Source organism: Echiichthys vipera (assembly GCF_963691815.1).
Source record: "Echiichthys vipera genome assembly, chromosome: 9".
In the NCBI taxonomy this organism is placed as follows: domain Eukaryota; kingdom Metazoa; phylum Chordata; class Actinopteri; order Perciformes; family Trachinidae; genus Echiichthys; species Echiichthys vipera.
The window spans coordinates 18,179,323-18,199,257 of NC_139834.1; the positions used below are offsets into that span (position 1 = coordinate 18,179,323).

The following is a 19,935-nucleotide window of genomic DNA, read 5'->3' on the forward strand; positions in this document are numbered from 1 at the left end:
CACTCCAGCCTTGGAGGGCCCTGATATAACCTGATCGTATTAAGCCCAAACAGATGGCTCCGAACAGAGTGAGCCAGATAACTTAGTTAAAGGGTCTGTCTGAGATACAGGGCCACCTGCAGTTCCCAGGACCACGCTTCTCAGCAGTGCACTCAATTTACATTCAGCCAGTTCAGCTTCCCATGTGGCCACGCTCAGATTTCAATCCAAGTAAAGACATTCCTATCAAATTGATTTTGATAGTTTGGCAACAATCATACAGTGTGCTTGAACGCAGCTTAGGAGGTCCCGAGTTCAAGATTTTTTGTATTTAAGTTGAACAGGAAAACGCACAATGATGCAGTGATAGCATGAATGCACATTTATTTGCAAATGCGATGCCAATGCAAGAACAGCAGCTATTGAAACCTCGTAAAAAATAAAAGCCCCAAATGATCACCATGTACAGGGTGGGCATTATAAGAGCTAAACAACAATTGACTGACTACATCTCGAATGATAGCTCAATAAAACAGCCTGAATGAGTGGAACCAAAGTGTCAGGAAAGATGATGAACAACGCTTGTGTTAATGCCAAGTTATGCTTAGTCACCACACGGTCTGGAGATTAGAGGCAGGAGCATTCATAGAGGCTTCTGAATAAATCTTGTGTGTGAGCTATGCATGTGTGTGTGTATATGAGACTCCTTTTTAGACTGACAGCTCTTTGATCCTGAAACTTGTTGTGTTTATTGCTGTACTAATATCACCCTGGCCTGCAAATCCAGCACAGATCCACAGCCACGCCGACACTTCTCTCTCTAGACAGTAATGTGTAATGAGAGTAGCAGAGGCTTCTCTTCATTAGCACACTCCCGCTCTCTTTATAACCACTAAGCTGGACTAGTATCTTCCACTGATGTCTCCTGACCATTCTCCCACCAGACCCTTGGCTCTCATAGATGAGGCTCGCTCGACATTTACTTAAGCAGAAACCTCTTGGCGGTGAAGTTAAAAGGAGTCCAAACATTGGCTTATAAGGCGCGGCTCCCGGCAAGGTGCTTTTTTAAAGTAAGGCAGACGGATAACATGTTAAAAGAACGAATGAAGGAAGGGGGTGGAAAAGATTTTGGCTTGGCAAACACACAGCAAATCCATTCTGTCTTTAATAATATCCCGCTGGACAATTCCCTCACGCACAGGCACGCTGGAATGTACATGTGCACTAATCACACCGAGGTCCATTCATTCAGAGGCCAAACTTATGCAACAGCTGATAAGTTGTATACTCATCAATAAGGGATGTTTCTATGACATTAAGACCTGCGGCCCTGTGGTAACTGTTCCAAGTGTTTCTGTTACGAAGGTTCAGTGAAGGCAACAGTCAAAGCCCTGTCTGTGAGCAGAGCTGAAGTGATCACATGTTGATAAAGTTGTAGCTAGTATTAACCCATATGGCAATACAGTGAGAGGAGGTAAACTATGAACTGATAACCACAGATAAGACATCCTGTCACTTATTGAATAAAGTCATTGTCCATGTAATCAGTGTTTGGATTTATCCAGGATATCGGATATCCCACCAACCCTAAAGCCAGATTTGAAACTTTTAAAAGGCCAGAGTACAACATCCCATAAGTCAACACACTGGCTCTGGGGACGCTTGCTGCTGTTGACACGGGGGGGCTACTCTCCAGCACATGACCTTTGATAGGCATCTGGAGCTTTTTAAAACATCTTACAGAGATGAACGCCAAAGCCCAGTCACACACAGCCGATCACAGTCTGAAAGATAATATGTGGTACCAGAGCGGTAAAAATAGACAACACTATGAGACTTCGTTGCACAAGTCCGGTTCTAATCAGGGGTTACAATAATGTGTAATTACTGACATAAGTAAGAAGTCATTCCTTATAAAGATACATGTTGTAGAGGGGTGGGGGTGCCTGCCGTTGCCATCTTGGGACCCTGCCATCTGGAACCAGAGCTTTGTTTTTGTCATGGCTCGGGCCAAACCAAAATTAGTCTCAGGCGACCAGTGAGGCCACAGAGTAATCTTTGTGAAACGCTGAAGCAAATTCCACAAAGCTAAATAGAGCTGGGCCCAGGCCGCACATCTGTAAGAAAAACAGATGCTGAATTAATACTTGCACATAAACCTCCAAACATGAGGAAAGAAATCTCCGATCCTGGAATTAGTGACTGAAACAACTTGTAGCCACCAGCTTAAACTACCCACACTTTTCTAATTTGACCAACAAACTATTTCCTCTAGCCAGAAGATTATAATGCTCATTTATCCTTCAAGTTAAATATCTTGACCTTCAATTTCCTCTTGACTGGCTTAAGTTCAGCAGTTCCAATAAGGACAATATGCATCTGGCTGGGCACTTTTCTTTTGTGACGTCATAATAACATCATAGAAAGACAATATATGTCATATAATATATGTGTTATATACTAATATTCTGTCTGTCCACATATCACTGTATCACATCACTTCCTTTCATCATCCGTAGTTCACACACATGTGTTACATGTCTTTTCTCCAGTTAAACTGTTTTCTCAACTCCGAACAAAGCACACAACAGGATATTCTCCACGTCAGACGCATTCTCACCTACTGGAAATATTGTGTTTGGTTTAGGCGAGGGGTGAATTACACAGCAGTCACACAGCCGGTTCATAAGACGGAAGTTCCCCGATTTTGTAGCCTCACATACAGCTCCTCCAGGTAATGTCTAGATACTGTAAGTCCAGAGTTACAGTGCATGTGTGAAAGGAGTTTATGTGAAATGACTGGCACTGCATAAAGTCGGTCTTGTTCTGAATTTCAATTTCATGACATTCATGACAGAAAAAGCTGGTTTTCACAAAAGGTATGTAGACCTAAACAAAGCGGACATCTTCAATACTGGTCGGTTCCAGAAATGCTGTAAATGCTGTCGAGATTTTAGCTGTACATCATTTAGGAGGTTTATAACCTCCATCTCCATCGCCACAGGAGATTGACACAGACCAATTCAGCCATCTCATTTTCTCAAAGAAATAAAAACAGCGAACATAGGGGAATGACTTTTGGTAACCGTACACAGATATCAGAGTTTCTTTGCTGTTGTCATCTGAGTGCTTTGAACCAGGCCGCTCCCTAAAACAGAGCCAAGGGGTCACATGAACTCACAAGTTAGCCAAACTTTTACTTTCTTGTGGCTCACTTTATTTGGTCGAATTATACCACGCAACATCCAGGGCTTAAGTCTGCTCTAAGACATTGATCATTTCTTCCTCTTCTCTCAACATTTCTGGTCTCTGGGGACTAGAGTGCCAGCCAGAAAATAATCTCATATTAAACGGTTGTTCAACCTAAGTTTTCAATGCTTAAAATCAGAATGAACATTGGTTGAACTTGCAGCGATTTGTACTTTGCGTGACCTATTGCTGCTGCTTCAGCCAATGTCCGTTCTGTTTTTACTTTAGGGCTGCAAATAAAAATTATGTTCACTTATCGGTGAATTGTTAGTATTAAAAAAGGTACAAATTAGTGAAAAATAGTGAAAATGGTTCATCAGGGAAGGGAAGCATTTTTTTCCAACCAACAAGATAATTAAATTACTGTCATACAGTAAGAAAATGAAAATCAACAAATCCTCAATTTTGAGAAGCTGAAGTCTGTCAACATTTGGCATTTTTGCTTAAAAAATGCTCAATCAATTATCGGAATAGTTCCAGATTAGTTACCAGTCAATCTACTAAGATGAATCAACTAACTGTTTGAACTGTTCTTCCCTCATTTCAATTGTTATTTACTTTCCTTATATTTACCAGCTGCAACAGTGTGTGTGTGTTCGTGTGTGTCATCCTGGCAAAATGTGGTCCTGGAGACTCCTGCTGAAGCGGGAACTAACAGAGGATGTTTTCAGAAGTCTGTCTGACTGTGGACAGATATTGTCACCACAATAGCGTAACAACTGTGCAAGATACAGTCATAAAACTTTACAAGGGTGCAGTCTGAGCAAGGGCGCCGGAAGTTGGGGGACAGGAAATACAGAAGGGGCCATTGCCCTGCCACTTTACGCTCCTGGCCTGATTTGGCGTTGCGCCTGGTGTGATCCCGAGACAATTATTAGTCATAAATACTCCAGTACATTAAACGAAATTAGATACAAAGCTGTGCTGGCGAGTACATCAGTGTTTGTTTTTCAGTGGTCTTGGCTGTTCAGGGGTCAGAGTTTGGCTGGACAGATGGAGGGAGGGAGGAGGAGTGGGCAGGATTAGACACTCTCCTCCCAGTTGTGTCCTCACTAACCCCTCACTTCCTGCCCACTCACACCCTCACAGGCACAGCTGCAATTACAGCACGGCGGCTGCATGAACACAAGATTTGGTTAATTAGCCTAACAAACCAACCAGCCCCGTTCAGTCCTCTGTTGGCTGCTCTCACTGATTTGAACCGTGTGAGGGAGTCCAGACCTTGAACTGTGTGACTGTGAGCTAAACATCCAGGAATTCCCATTTCAACTGTTATTGCCTCCATCTCCTTTTAAGCACAATGCACAACATGAGTCCAAGGCCACCATTTCACTTTGACAGAGACCGATGTAACAGGAATACTAAGAGATCATTTCATAATGGGGAAATGTCTGCCACAGTACATGGCATTGCCTTTGTTTAGCACTAAAGCGTGTTTTTTTTTCTTACAGCCAGACTGTCTTTAAATACTAAGTAAGAGAATTAAGAGTGGGAGCATTAAGCTACATTAAATGAGATAGTGTGTGTGGGCCAGATGCTGGAGCTCCAATAAAAACATACAAGAGTTTAGTTTCACTGTCCAGTTATATAAGCATCTGCTAACATTCACTGTTTAACCACTGTCCTTCCCCGTTCTAACTCTTCAACCATACACAATATTGACTTTTACTACAAAGCATACAGATCAATACGGGTACAAGAACAACAGGTTATAGTTTAAACAGCAGAAATGTGAGAGCAGTTTGGTAACTGCTTCAACTTAAGTTGTAGTTTACATGAGCTACTCGGTCGAGGAAGAGCTGATGCTAACCTCATGCATACAACACCTTCGCCTCCTGGGATGTCTGCAGGAAAAGTCATATGTGACATGTTTCTAAAGCCCGATACATCAGCTACGCTTCACGGGTATAATAGCACAGGTGTCAAGTTTCAACATATGGTTTGAAAACTATGAGCTGAAACGGCTATTGTTATTTATGAGCCCTTAAAGGCTATATGTACCAAAACAAAGAGGAAATGTGATTCAGGTGTATTGAATGCCGAAAGAAATGCAGAGTCGAGCAGCTATGGCTCTTCTTTCCAACATGAAGGTGCTCATGACACTTCATCCCAAACAAAGAAAACAGTACGGTCTTTCTGCCACCTTAAAAGGAAAGGGCTTTTTTACGTGAGGAGGTAGCGTGATAAATGAAGACGGCACGAAACAATATGCTTTTGAGCTTTCTGCACACTTCAGTGGGAGGCTCCTGTGAAGGCGTGAGACAAGATAGAGTATAACCTCCTTTGGATTAACCATGAGTGTGTGAAATCATGGGACCAGGGTTTTGTTATTGTTTCTGACATCATTCACTGAAAATGTGAATAAGACAAATGCTGTGAGACACCAAGACATGGTGCTTTTAAGAGAAAAAAAACTGTCTACACTGACTGGACAAAATCATTAGGATGACCTGCTCTTTTCATTTAATACGCTGGTCAGGTGAAAGTCAAAGCTGCTGAGCAGGTTAAAGAGGGTCTCTAATGTATTTTACAATAGTTCATAGTGGTGTCCATTTCAACAGCAGGAAGCTGTTTGTACAATGATAGTGAACATATGTTGTGTCTGTTTTAACGGTGTAACTGTAACTGGGATGGTGGGATAACAAGACAGTGGACTAGTGTGACGATGACCTTTGACAGAGGAATATTCAGCTTCCTGTCAGCAGCACCGGCATAGGGAGCAATGAGCTCAACGGGATCCAGAGTCACACTGCCCTTAAAAGCCTAGGGGCTTGCATACCACACAGATCAACATTTAACACCGCTAATGGATTCCTAATATATATCTCTTGGCCGTCCGCCATGCAGTTCAGTCTTAAATCCCTGTATTTACCTTTACAGAGAGCCAAGTTGTTAGTAAACTATGATCTGTTATTAGAAGCCTGCACTTCCTCATCCCCGACGTGCCGCTATTATTAGTCCAGCTATTATTTGCCTTATCATAGGCTGTATTTTAAGAGGAATATTTTGCTTATCGCTAATCCTAATTGCTCCCACCCATGGGGGTGGAAGTTATCCGGGTTTGTATTATTGCCTCTGGTTGTAATACAATAAGTGGATGAGTCACAAGCTCTCTCACTCTGACAGGGGGTGGGGTTGGGGTCTAAGGGGGGGATCTTTTATTTGAGCCAGTGCATTGTTTGGCACCCACAGCATCTGATGATGGGTTCTCACCATTTGATAGCAGCCAAGTGAGACGCTCTGATCCATGTAGCTCATGCAGACAGACAGAGATCACACACTTCACTTCTCTTTGCCTGTGTGTGTGTGTGTGTGTGTGTGTGTGTGTGTGTGTGTGTGTGTGTGTGTGTGTGTGTGTGTGTGTGTGTGTGTGTGTGTGTGTGTACATACAGTGGAAACCGGTTTCACTCACTATACAGTATATAGGGCTGGGCATCAAACTTAAAGACTTATTGAATACTGACCAAGCGATCTACTGTCTGTAGAACTGTGTATTGATAAGTGTCAAGTATTAAATGTGCCATCATGACTATGAGCCTTCTTTACTTCTTGATTGATCACATATGTCCTGATCTAAATCAGGAAATTAGAAAACACTTTTTAAATACTCCATATTATGCTCATTTTCAGGTTTATACTTGTATTTTGGGTATCTACAAGAACATGTTTACATGCTATATTACTTTTCTCATAGCATCTGAAAAAATACAGTCTGCTCTTATTGGTCAGTGTGTCTTCTGAGCTCTCAATGTCTCTGTACCATCACTGCAGCCGGGAATGACTGCAACTGCACTGTAGCGGCACTTTCTACCTATATATAGTAAAGTTGTGATATCACAACCGTACAGATGTCCTGACTGTTTAAAGGGAAAGTTTCTGAATACAAGCTGTGGGCATTTCGGTTTTGTTACTTTCACAGTATTGATGTGGCACTTCGACCTGCTTTATAATAATAAAAAAAGACATGGAAATCTCACTAATACAATATGGGACCTTATTTAAATGTACAATACGTAATTTTCTGCCGCTAAAAGGTCTCACCATCAAACAACTGCAAAAGATGGGCTTTTTGATGATGTAGCATTGGATCATCAGGCAGAAATAATGTTCACGGACGATGTATTAAAGTTGTATTCACTTTACGTTTAGTAATGTTTTTTCGTATCATGTCATTCTAATGAAATAGCTGCAGTGTTTCCCAGAATCAGATTCTATTTGTGTTGATATCTGCCCAGTTAGCAAGCAAGTGTGCTAACATTAGCAAACTAGCTGTATGGGTCTGGCGTTAGTTGCTTTATAACATTGGGTGACAAAAGGTCAAATGCGGGCGCTGAGAAAGTTTGAAGGCACGCCGTCTAAAATCTCCTCTGATTCCGTGAGTCTCCATTATAAAAAAGGACCCCAGAGGGATTAACCGGACGCTGGAGGTTATGTATCACTCTGAATGGGTTTCAATCGTCGCGGAACGGGATGCTGCGTCACTCATTTTAACAAGTGTGTAGTGAAAAAAATAGCACTTTCTACTTTGCTGGGCTTTAAAATGTTGTGGCATCAAGTACTACCTACATCACATACCACTTAGAGTTATATCCAATCAGCAATCAAAAGGGACCGGTCAAACAGCCTTTAGGGGCGGTGAAGATTCAAATTAGAGGCGTTTCGGGAGACCCAACTTAAACCGGATCTTCGACTGTAATGGAAACGCCACTAAAGTAATTTGTGGTGAGCTGACATTAGTCGATTAACCATCCAGATCAGCCATAAGAGACTGGATGAAATCTAATATCTTTAATCTAATACAGCAAATTTTAGGCTGTATTTATACCTTTATTACTGCTGATGCTTAAGAGATCAAACAAAGGATTTTTATTCCTGTTGTTTTGGTATTAAAATGCTGAAACTCAGTTATGCTTTGGGCATATCTGTAAAATAAAATATACCCAATCTTAAACATAAGCCAAAGAGAAATCCAAAACTCACAAAAAATAAAAATACATCTTGGACAACCATAGTATCAGACACAGCCCTAGTTACACTTTCAACGCAAACATCATAAATGATTGCATAAAGGTTAAGGTAGCCTACAGGGTTGCTTGAGGGTTTTTCTTAGGTTACACCAATGTTCTGGCCTAAATGCATTATGCACGCCTCGGTCATGCCTGTGACATTTCATTGACAGGCAACTTTTTCAGCAGCGTTAAGCAGAGGGATCAGTATGTTTCCACTAGTCCCACATTCGTTGACCCCATAACAATCTGCCAAAGGAACAGGTTTTTCCTCTAGTGCCGGATCAGCACACAATGACAAAAGCACAGACTAGATGTACCTTGAGGACTTCCCTCTCTTCTTGACCTGCCTCTCAATAGCTCACTCTTCAGAGCACTCTATTTGGGAATTGCTTATCCAAATATATCCTGCTGCACAACTTCAGTTCAGTTCTTTGATAGTCCATGTGTGATATCTCACACACAGGCTGGTTATACATTCTTGGAACTAAACAATGGCACGGTAAGTCACATAATCCACGTAAGACATATAGGCGTATCGATGCACAGCTGCTCATATTTAAATACATATATCAAAGCAAAATCTCTCTTCCCACAAGAGAGAGGGACATATAAGAACAACATGAGGGACATGTGGTCTCTCAAAGGGAAGGACTTTGAGGGCCACATGGATCTGTTTTGGACAATGTGATGCATGTGTGTGTGTGTGTGTGTGTGTGTGCGTGTGTGTGTGTGTGTGTGTGTGTGTATGCATGCACTGGTCTGTACGTCTCTGACTCCCAGCTGCAGTCTGAGTGCTCGGCGCCACAAGATGAAACCATAACTCAGGTGACTGGACAAAAATAGACCCATGCAAAGAGGGCATTTGCAAATTTGGAGTGAAATGCCAATCTATTGCCAACATGATGAAAAGTCAGGTGCTGATAACCTGAGGTTGAGTAATATTGCATACTTACACAGAAGGCTACAAACAAAAGCACATGAAGCTACTGCAGCTGCTGGCTCTGTACCGGAGTGGAGATTCAACGTCAGGATTTTCAGTGTTGCCAACAAGCAGAAGTGTTATAAAATCCAACACGACAACAAACATTGATGTCACCAATAGAATAATAGGAATTCGGTAGCTTCTTCTAATGAGCCAACTGTCAAAACTTAGAAGTAAATCTGCTGTCATATTGGCTGTCAAAGAAGCCTGCAGCAGACTTTTTAAACCAAATGCAGTTAAAGGGATGAAGCATGCAAAATCCCACGAAGCAGAAGTAAATAAATATGAGGAAAATACAAACTGACCCTTCTGAGGAAGGACTAAATAGCCATACAGTTTCCAACAACTTGACTCACTTTGAAGTCAGGATATGTTTCATCACTTTATAGTAATTTGATGAAAAAAATAATAATTATGTTATAAGTTATATAAGAGGATTTAAGTATACATTTTGAACGGATCATTTACGGAATAACTGCATTTCATGCAATAATACATCATTTTAAAATTTTATTTTATTTTGACTTATTTGATTAAAGGCTTACATACTTATGACATTTTGATAAAGGGTAGATGTTTCATAAGGTTAAATAATACAGCATTTCTAAATCTTACGATACGATTCGAAACGATACAATGCGATACGATATACATTTATTTTCAGAGCAAGCCTGAAATCTGTTTTGCATCGCAGCAGCTCCATTTACACAAATATTGATTTCATAAAGAAACTGATTTCTCACAGATCATTTTGAAGAAACTGTATGTTCCAAATTGATTGTATTCCTAATGTCTTCTTTATCCATTTTGAAAATTAAAATTTCTTCTAGTCAGACAAGTTAGTTGTATGGTAAGGATGTCCTCTTTCCCGGCCCGGTCAGCTGTTTTCATAAAACACATCATACCCGGCAGAAAACAGCAGCTCTGAGGAAGGCTGGAGTATAGCTGAAACTGTCAGCTAAGAAAAGGTAAGAGGACATCCTTACCATACAACTAACTTGTCTGACTAGAAGAAACTTTTAACTTTCAAAATGTATGTTCCAAGAAGAGCTGCCAAAGACAGACCTGCAAACAGTAAAATAAATGGTTAATGTTGAATTATTAATGTGAAGGAGAACACTTGTCAGTTTTCTCTTGCTAAGCCCACTTAGAAATGAAAAATGAATGAAAAATTGTGTGCCAGGTTTGTGAGAATAATGTGTTACTTCTAGCTCTGTAGTCAAGACCACTCAAAGGGGACATATAATGCTCATGTTCAGGTTGTCTGAATATATCTGCATTCACCCTCTGTCTGAAATGCTCAGTTTTAGCGCCTGTCTCTTTAAGCCCCCCTCACAGTCTGCTCTGATTGGTCAGCGTTTCCAGGTCATTCACACGCTCTTAGCATTTTTGCACCATCACTGCAGTGGGGTAATGACTGTAACAGCACTGTAGCGGCACTTTCCGCCTATATACGGTATAGTATAGTTGTGACATCACAACGGTACAGAGGTCCTGACAGCTTGTTCAAAGACTGAATAGGGGCTGTGTGCATTTGAGCATTTTGACACAGTTTCACAGTATTTATATAGCACCTTGACTTGCTTTATATTCAAGAAGGTCATGGAAATCTCACTTTTTTCAAAATAGGTCCTTTAAATCAAAGTCTGAGCCAAATGATAGAAATGAAATATTCTTGCACAATACTACAAGCTTGTCATGAAAGTCGAATATCTTTCGACCAGGGGTGTTGAGGGTGGTAGCTACCACTCAGGGCATAAAGGTCGGGACTCGAGTGCAGCCCTAGTCACTCCTGTCTAAGTCAAAGTGTTTCTTTCTCAACAGATGCCACCTGTAAGAATGAATGAGGTCCCTCTGAACTCTGCTCCTGTAGGTGTCTGGAGGCATGTCAAGTGAACAGCAGCAGTATAACTTGCTTCTTCACGAGAGCAGTTATACCTTCATCTCTCTCTAGTTGTCAGAGGAGGCCTTTCAGAACAGAGCGTGGAAACATAGAGATCTATGTACACAATCCCCATGAGTAGCGTGAGCTCAATCTCAGCCCGTTGAGAAATAAAAGGCCGCTCGGTCTGAGGGGGATTGTGTGAGAATGGAATTATGGCTCAGAGAAAAAGAGGGAGAAAGATAGAGAAAAGAAAGAGATAAAAGACTGGCAGCTCTTTTACTTGTCAGTTCAGCATTATTTCACACTCTCCATCCATGGCCATCCGCTTGTCACCACTCTAACCTCCACACACACACACACACACACACACACACACACACCCACGCCTCCCCCTGCTTCATCGTCCCTCACAAAGACCCCTTTTGTCACCGCCATTATCAGTCTCACATCTTCTCAGCTATGATCCTGCGTGAACATCTCCGTAGGGAAAAATACAAATAAGGGGAAAACAAGTCTGGGACAGAGAATTGGCTGGATGATGATGAGGTCCCAGAAGAAGAAACCAACTCTCCCAGATCAGAGAGTCAGGACATGTGACGCCAGGGCGTGACGAACTGAATGGAGTCCTTCTGTATTCATAAAGCTGCAAGTGGCTCGAAGCTCGAGACTGAGAGCTGACTACATGTCACACTGCGCTGCACTTTTCTTGTGGCTGAAAAGCCCGAAATTCCTCTTCATTTAAAAAGATGAATGTATACGACAACAGCATTAAAGCAAACCCAACGTCTCTATTAAAAGCCCATAAGCCCAAGAAAGAGATAGACAGAGACCCTTTAGTCCATGTGTGTCAAAGTGTTCCAGTAAAGGGCTGTGTTGTTGCAGGTTTTCATTCCAACCAAGCAAGAACACACCTGACTCGACTTACTCCATCACCTGAACTGTCTTTACATTTGTTGGACCAGGTGTGTTTTTGATTGGTTGGAATGAAAACCTGCAACCACACGGCCCTTTACTGGATCAGTTTGACACCCATGCTTTAGTGGAACAGTGCGAGGCCCATGTCCCATTATTGATTGTTTAGAGAACTGGAACAAACTGTGTTGAGGTCCAAGCCCACAGGCAGGGCAGCAGTCCATCAGACCAATCCAACAAACCAGGGCTGAGAGGACATAAAGGCAACAGATCAGCGTGTCTGTAGTCACCCTGTCTAGTCTGGGTCATGGGGACTTAACACACAAGCTCACTGGACCAGTAGAATTATGTCAATATTGCCTTATTCAAAGTGGCTCCACATTAGTCCGGTTGCTTAATAGCGATGGTTGGTAGAGAAAACCACATCACATGTATTGCAGAGTTTAACCCTTGTGTGTTATTTTGTGACATTGTCTTCAACACACTTAACATTATAAGAATCTGACAAAAGTAATAAAACTAATGAGGGAATAATTCCAATGTGTTGGGAGCTGAAGCCATTATAAATGACTAATACATTTTTTTTTCCACAGCCTCAAATTTGAAGATGTAATCATCCTGTTTTCCATCGAATTCATTGCACAGTCCGAGTATCCCACCCCACCCTGTTTTATTTTACTACAATAGCCTCCTTGTTTTAGGGAATTGCGGCCTGAATGGCACCATGCTACATTATCATGATATTCCTCCACAAAGCTGCTAAACGGGCTCATTCAACCCAAATGACCTTCCACAAACCCCAACAGAGTTGCCAATAGCTGCCCTACAGCACAAAACATAGGCTCATTAAAAATCTCATTTGAAAAACTGGCGAGAACTACAGCACCATCTACTTTTAGTACGGCACCTTTGACATGGAAAAGGGTTGAGGAGTCTGCAATGTTTGTCCTATATTGATGGGAAGAGAAAGTAGGGCGTTTCCACTTGTGAATACAGTAACAACATTGTGCTCAATTGTATGGTGATAATAGTGGGCTCTGAAGAGCACGAGTCTGAGACATGTGTCTGGTTTTCCCATGAATATAAATGGTCACTTTCATTTTCAGAGATGGCTGCATATTTGACAGCAAATATGGTCCAAAAAAGAGATATGACCAAGACATTTTACACATCTTTTTATTTTTTACAACTGTCGAAGGACTGATTCACATGTTCTAAGTCTGTCTCAAAACAATACTCACATGTCCAATGGTACAGTAATTAAATTGTTGTTATTGTTCCTGTCCATGATAGTCGTGGAGACACTTCATGTGACTTCAATTTGATGGAGGACAAAATACAAAATACGTATTGCCCCAGAGCTGATCAGTGTTAGCCACGTTCGGCTGTTAGCGACTCTCCCGGATTTCTCCATTATTAGGTTTTACAGAGTAAAAAAACTGTCTCAATGGCTTATTTGATGTATGTAAGTGCCGAAAAAGACCATGGGATGATTTTACGCCGGAATTACACTTCAATTAAAAAGATTCTCACTTGATTTGTCTAACTCAGAATACTGAAGCCTCTTATTAACTCGTTAACTTCTATGCATTTTTTCACGAAACTTTTACATCCCTCCAAATTAAAATGTCTTTAGTATGGACATAAGGAACAGTTGATTTTACACGAGTGTGAATATTCTATTAAGACTGACTTGAACAATGCGAAACTATCTTTTAAAGTTTTAAAGTATGACTTATAGGTGCTCAGTTTAGTTATTTGACTAGTTATTAGTTGCGTGAGACCATTGTGGGCAATGTTGCAAATCAATGAGCAGGAGGGCTTAGTGGCAACATTGGCTCTTCTGCATCAATGTGGTTGAAGATAAGTTTAAAGTAATAATGTATTGTCATCTGCACAATCAGTGCTATCAAGGCTGCAACTCTATTAATTTGTAATTAATAAATGTGTCTGTTTTTTTCTTGATAAATAGTGTAGTTGTTTTTTCTATAAAATGTCAGAAACCTATGAAAACATTACACCACAATTTCCATGAGCCCATGGTGACATCTTCAAGTTTCATGTTTTCTCTAACAATCCAAAAACATTCAGTTTACAATTATATGAAACACAAATATTCACATTCACACACACATACCTGCAAATATTTCTTTGAAATGTGACTCAAACGATAAATTGGATACCGAAATAGTTGCAGAGTCAGCTCTATCACTTTACACATGGCAATATCGCAAAATAAAATGAAATGTACCGCGATAATATAAAATCCTTTAACACCTTACACAAACTAACAGACACAAGCCAATCTCTCACTGTTTCATTTTTTAAAGGCCTGATCTATTGTTCTGTGTTTTTCCTGCTGTCACTTACCTGTTTAAAAATGAACACGTCGTCTTTGTTGAGATACCAGGCGGTCCCTAGGTGGATGGTGGACATCACAGCTCCACTAACCACAGCAGCTCTCATTCTGACTGGCAGCAGCGTATAGATAATGTAGATAAAGAAGACTGTCCACCAGATGCCCTCTGAGGCACTGGGGGGGTACACCATCTGCACCCCATAAACCTGCACTACAATCAGCACCCCGATCACCAGGTAGCTCACAATCCACATGTAGTCCTGATGGAAGCCATTGCGGTTGCACACCACCATCATGGCCAGGAAAAGAGCCATGGCCACGGAGAGTATTGAGACGTAGGCCACGTCGGGGGTCATGTTGAAGCAGTGGAAGGCGAGCAGGACTCCACACACCACCACTAGCACCCCCATCAGCATGGTCAGAGAGCTCTGGTTGAGCCTGAAGAAGTAGCGCTGGTACAGACGCTCCAGCTTAGGGGAATGAAACTTCTTAGATTGGAAAACCCACATAACCCGCATCCAACAGTCTGCTGCAGTCATAGCCTTGCAGCCGCCGTCTGCTAATTCCCCTAATTCCTCCTCTTTCTTGCCCTTCAGTTCACCATCTTCAAAGCCCAGGTTCACAGCCTTTAAACCAAGATCCCCACCCATCCTCTTCCCGTAGTGGTCCTCCTGCCAACCACAGCGCAAACCAAAGCTGCCCCCACTGGTGCCTGCTCCACAATGGTAATGCTGGGGGGCCACATTGGGGAGCTCTAGGTCCTCAGGATCCCTCAGGCAGCTCATGTAGTGCGGGTGGCACAGTGACGAGCTGTCCTTCCTCTTTTTGCCATTGCGCTCTCCCCATGCTGTTTTTCGCTCATCCACTCTGCCTGCGAAGAGGCCTCTGGCCCACGACATCCTAAACAACAGTCAGGGACGTTAAGAGAGCATGCAATCAGAAAAACTTCCCAGAAAAATAATGCTGAAGTTGGGGCATTTAATCTGAACATGCTGCATGCAAATTGTCAGTTTAAGAGGTAACGGAATAGAGAAATGAGGAATCTCTCACCTGTGTGGGCTTTGTTGTGTGTAGCAACACTGTGCTCTTTGGCCAGGCCACTAGCGAGCACACACCATGAGCTCAGATGGGCCCGAGGCATCAGAGGTGTGTCTGTGTTTGAGTCGTTCTTCTTTGTAGAAACAGTCACACTGTCAGCCCTATACACCACTGAGTGCCTCTATAGACCAGCTGTTTTCCTGGGAAACACACAAACAATACGCATTATGTTGTTGAGCTAACACCACCTGAGGAAATATCACCTGAGGGTCAAGATCATTATGGATACATAAACATCAAAGAAAACATTTGTCGCATCAAATCTGCCAATGGGGTTGCTGTGTATGTTTATTTATGTTTGCATGTTCATGACTTTATGTATAATTATTTGGCAGAACGTTTGACAATCAATAGCAGAGAAAGGCATTAACATCTAGAAAACAGCTTGTCCATTCCACTTTCCCTCATCACCCTCCCCCATCGGCCTGGGACATCATTTCCATGGAAATGATTTGCTGTTTTGTGTGCAAAACAATGGATTGTGACAACAAAACCTTCTCCAATTATGGCCTCATGCAGCAGGTGCCACTGGTCAATTTTGCCATCAAACCATTAAGTATTGTATCAAATCATATCATATTGTATCGAATCAAATCGTATCCTATCGCATGGTACTGTATCGTATCTTATCGAATCATATCATATTGTATCATGCATACCGTATCATACTGCAACGTACCACATTGTATAGTATCGAATGTTATCGTATGTCATTGCATAGTACTGTACTAGGGATCAACAGATATGGGGTTTTTAGGCCAGATGCCGATACCGATTTTTTTTCATCGGCCTTAGCAGGGTGCCGATACTTTTGCTCCCTCAATTTACATCATAAAAAATAAACAATGATGATAACAAATATAACGAGTCATAATTTAAAAAAAAGGAACATTTATTCAACTCCAGCAACACGGAGCTGCCTGTTGACGCCTGTCTGTAAATAACGCCGGGAAAAAACTATTGGTGAACGCAGCAGCCCGCATCGGCCCATACTGGTACGCCAAAAACCGCAAATATCTGCCGATAATATCGGTCGGCCGTTGTATTGGTCTATCACCATACCATACTGTATCGTATTGTATCGTAGCATATCGTATCAAATCATATTGAATCATATAGTATCGTGTCACATGGTACCTTACCCTATTGTATCCTAACGCAACGCAGAGTTTCAAATCGTATAGTATCGTACCATATCGTTCCATTTCAACAAACCCTCCAGTGGTTGCTGGATTTTTGAACATTTACCACAGGGGGCTGTTGAAGGTGACAACAACTCTTCTTGGTGGATAGCACTCTTCTATGCTCTATCACTGCAATCTGGTCCTAACATCTTGAGTGGGCAGGAATGGGTGCGCTCTATTTGACAACAAAGGCCTACTGAGTGGGCACCATCAGAGATCAAGAGCTCTCCAGTCCAGATTCAATTGTCCATGCTCCCCCCATTAGCTCTGATGACTCACTATAGCTGGCTTCTGGCAGCACATGTCAAGGACACTGCTAACCTCTAAACTTAATAAGCAAATCTCTGCCAGGCGGTTTGAGCTGAGACAAACAGTGGGGAGAGCACACATGAAACTGCACACATGGCCATGTTTACAATCAACAGCAGCTTGTAGTATGAGCTGCTCAACCACCACACAGAAATTAAATTGAAAGGGTGATTTCAGATAACACTGTGTCTGGATTATGTCTAAGAATACACATTTCCCCTGAATTGTTCCGATTAATCATATCCTTCTGATAATAAGCTAGCCCCAACTATTACACTAGCACTACAATCAGCATGCTATTTCAGCATAAGTTTAGCACATGACCCGGTCTGAAATAATGCAAATATATGATCGTTTCACCTTCTGATCCGAGCTTGCTGCGGCAATAACCTTAATCCTGGACTCACCTTTGATACATGTACGACAGGTCAGGCAGCTGCATGCGTCTTATGTAATAATACAAGCTGTACGTGCATGCATCTGCTATTATGAATATAATCTGTGCCACACATGGTCCGATTTGAGTCTGCCGTCCTGCATGCATTACAAATTAAGAAGGTGATGCATTCAATTACGTTTGTAGAATAGATATAGATGAACAACATTGCTTTATCTCCACATGATACTGACCAGCAGCCCTCCTGTCACCATTGCTAACACACGGGCATTATGTTAAAAAAAACAACAACATGTTTAGCAATTACACGTGTAGGCCCAGGCTGTTTGGATGCGGGCAGTCGGCCGAAGCGCATTACATAATGGGACGCTCCGAGCAGCCTACAGGCGAAGTCGACAGATCTCCGCGTTCAAATGAAGCATCTACACGGCGTCTACATATGGAGACACTGTACCACCGCTGGATCCCCTCAAGTCAGCCTGGGATATGTAGGCTACAGGAGAAAGTGCGGCTCGACACATATCGCCGCCTGTAACTTATCAGGAGTAAAACATTCCGTCGGCCAACTTCAATCTTGGCAGTGGATCTCCTCATATCGCAGGGATGGATGTGCAGTCCATTTTTTTTATACAGGACTAAAGCCACAGTGATAACCGGGTCTACTGGGCCCGTCTCCCTCAATATAAACGTGTACGTCATTATGTTTAGACTCCAAACAGGTCACTGTGCGAGAAGAAATGAATGTGGGTCAAACAATGCAATTTGTAAAACAGCTGATTTGCATCTAAATCGCGGCTTCACGTTATTGAAAAAAGTGTGCGTTGCCTGTGCCGGCGTTAGGACCAATGCTTAGTGTGTACAGTCCTGCAGAACAGTCCAGGCTCCTGAACGCCGCAGCATAACACTGTAGTAACCTACAAGTCAGCTGTTGGTATTTTTTTTCTCCACCCCGACTGCTGTGTCCTCTTTACTGCGTTTCAGTTTTAGCAACAAACTAACAGTGTGCAGAGCAGTTGTCTAACGCAGCCGCGGCGGGGGGAAAGCTTCAGAGTAGCAGCGTATGGGTCTACTTACCATTGGACATCCTCGTTACATGAGTAACTGTAACACCGCAGTGGAGCTCCAGTTTAGCTCCGTGTTCAGTCTTCACGCAGCCGCCGTCACACGCTCTTCAGATACGGGCCCGTCCGTCTGGAAGGGAGGGGGGGGGGGGGTTGGCTCTGAGGGGAGCGAGGAAAAACTGCGAATTTGGCCGGACAACCTTCGCTCTTCCCAGTCAGAGCTACAGTACATTCCCACCGCCTCGACCTCTCCGTCTCTCTCTCTCTCTCTCTCTCTCTCTCTCACACACACACACACACATAGCCAAAACATACTCACACAAGCTGCATTCGTGAACACAGGAGTCCCCCTAGAGGTGGCACGAGCATGTCTCTTCCCGCGTGTGTGTGTGATTTACACCTTTGCTGTAATGTTGTCCATTTGTCCTTTCACTTTTTTTCTCTCTCACACTTTCACATCAGCCCACAGTGTCAAGCAAATTACAACACACTCACACACAGATTATAAACATGTGCTTGTGTATTTTTAAGTGACGGAAAACAACATGAAACTCCAGCAGTGATGTCAAACAGACAGTTATAGCTCCACCTCCCGGAGGAAATTTATAATCACTGCAAAGACAGTCACACTGAAACTACTCCAGTGTTTACATGTATTAGAGGAGGACATTTTAACAGTTAAACAATAAAGAAAGTAAATACAGGGCTGTAACACCAGTCAGTAAGCAACCCACTGCATGTTTAATCTGTAAACCGGTAAAACAACATTAGTGTGGACACAGAAGAATGTGTTGACATTTCACCCCTTGAAACAACTAAGCTACACACACTGGAAGATCCCATTGCAAACAGTAAACATTAGGTTGCAGTAAGTTGTCACTCACAAAGGCTACTGCACTACATCAATTCATATAAAGTAGAGTGGAGAAGTTTACTAGGTTTATAGTAGTGTTAAAGTATAGCCTATAAGGCCTACTATGCACTACTATACTACTACAGCTACTACTGCAATGGCCTATTCTAATGATATATTATAAAGTGTCACAGCAGCAGAAGTACAAGCACGGTTGCATAGATAGGTAACTTTGAAAACATTTTTAAATCACAATATCCTACAGCATCTACATCATATAGCTGGAGTCGGCTCCAGCCCCCCACCCCGACAGGGACATGCGTGGAAGATGAATGGATGAATAAAATTTACCACATAGTAGGAGACATACCATATAGGCCACACCAACATAGTTTAACTGTGAAGTACATTGAGACAAAATAGCCACAAATTCATGGACAAGGAATTTGCAGTAGATACAATTAAATACAAAAATTGCACTTCAGTGGTGGGTAGAGTTTGTTGTATGTGCAGCAGTGTTAGCAGCTAAAAAGGGTTGGGCTAATGCACTTGGTGCAGTTATTTTATTCAGGTATTAGTATAGGGAGTTATATAGAAGTTAAATTATAACACAAATAATACATTATTATTATTATCATTTTTAGTTGGATGAGCGTTG

The 19,935-nt window shown here is 42.1% G+C and overlaps 1 protein-coding gene across 1 annotated transcript in view; it reads right to left on the bottom strand.

Annotated features, from left to right (window-relative positions):
• LOC310951140 (adenylate cyclase type 6-like) overlaps nucleotides 1–18,554 on the bottom strand; it is a 34,851-nt gene extending 16,297 nt beyond the window's left edge. The window contains exons 1-3 of the mRNA XM_083919256.1: nucleotides 18,438–18,554; nucleotides 15,426–15,613; nucleotides 14,387–15,275 (exon numbers count right to left, since the gene is read on the bottom strand). Coding sequence (XP_083775382.1) covers nucleotides 14,387–15,274 — 888 coding nt within the window. The 5' untranslated portion in view covers nucleotide 15,275; nucleotides 15,426–15,613; nucleotides 18,438–18,554. The remainder of the gene's footprint in view (nucleotides 1–14,386; nucleotides 15,276–15,425; nucleotides 15,614–18,437) is intronic.
• Between the last annotated feature and the right edge of the window lie 1,381 nt (nucleotides 18,555–19,935).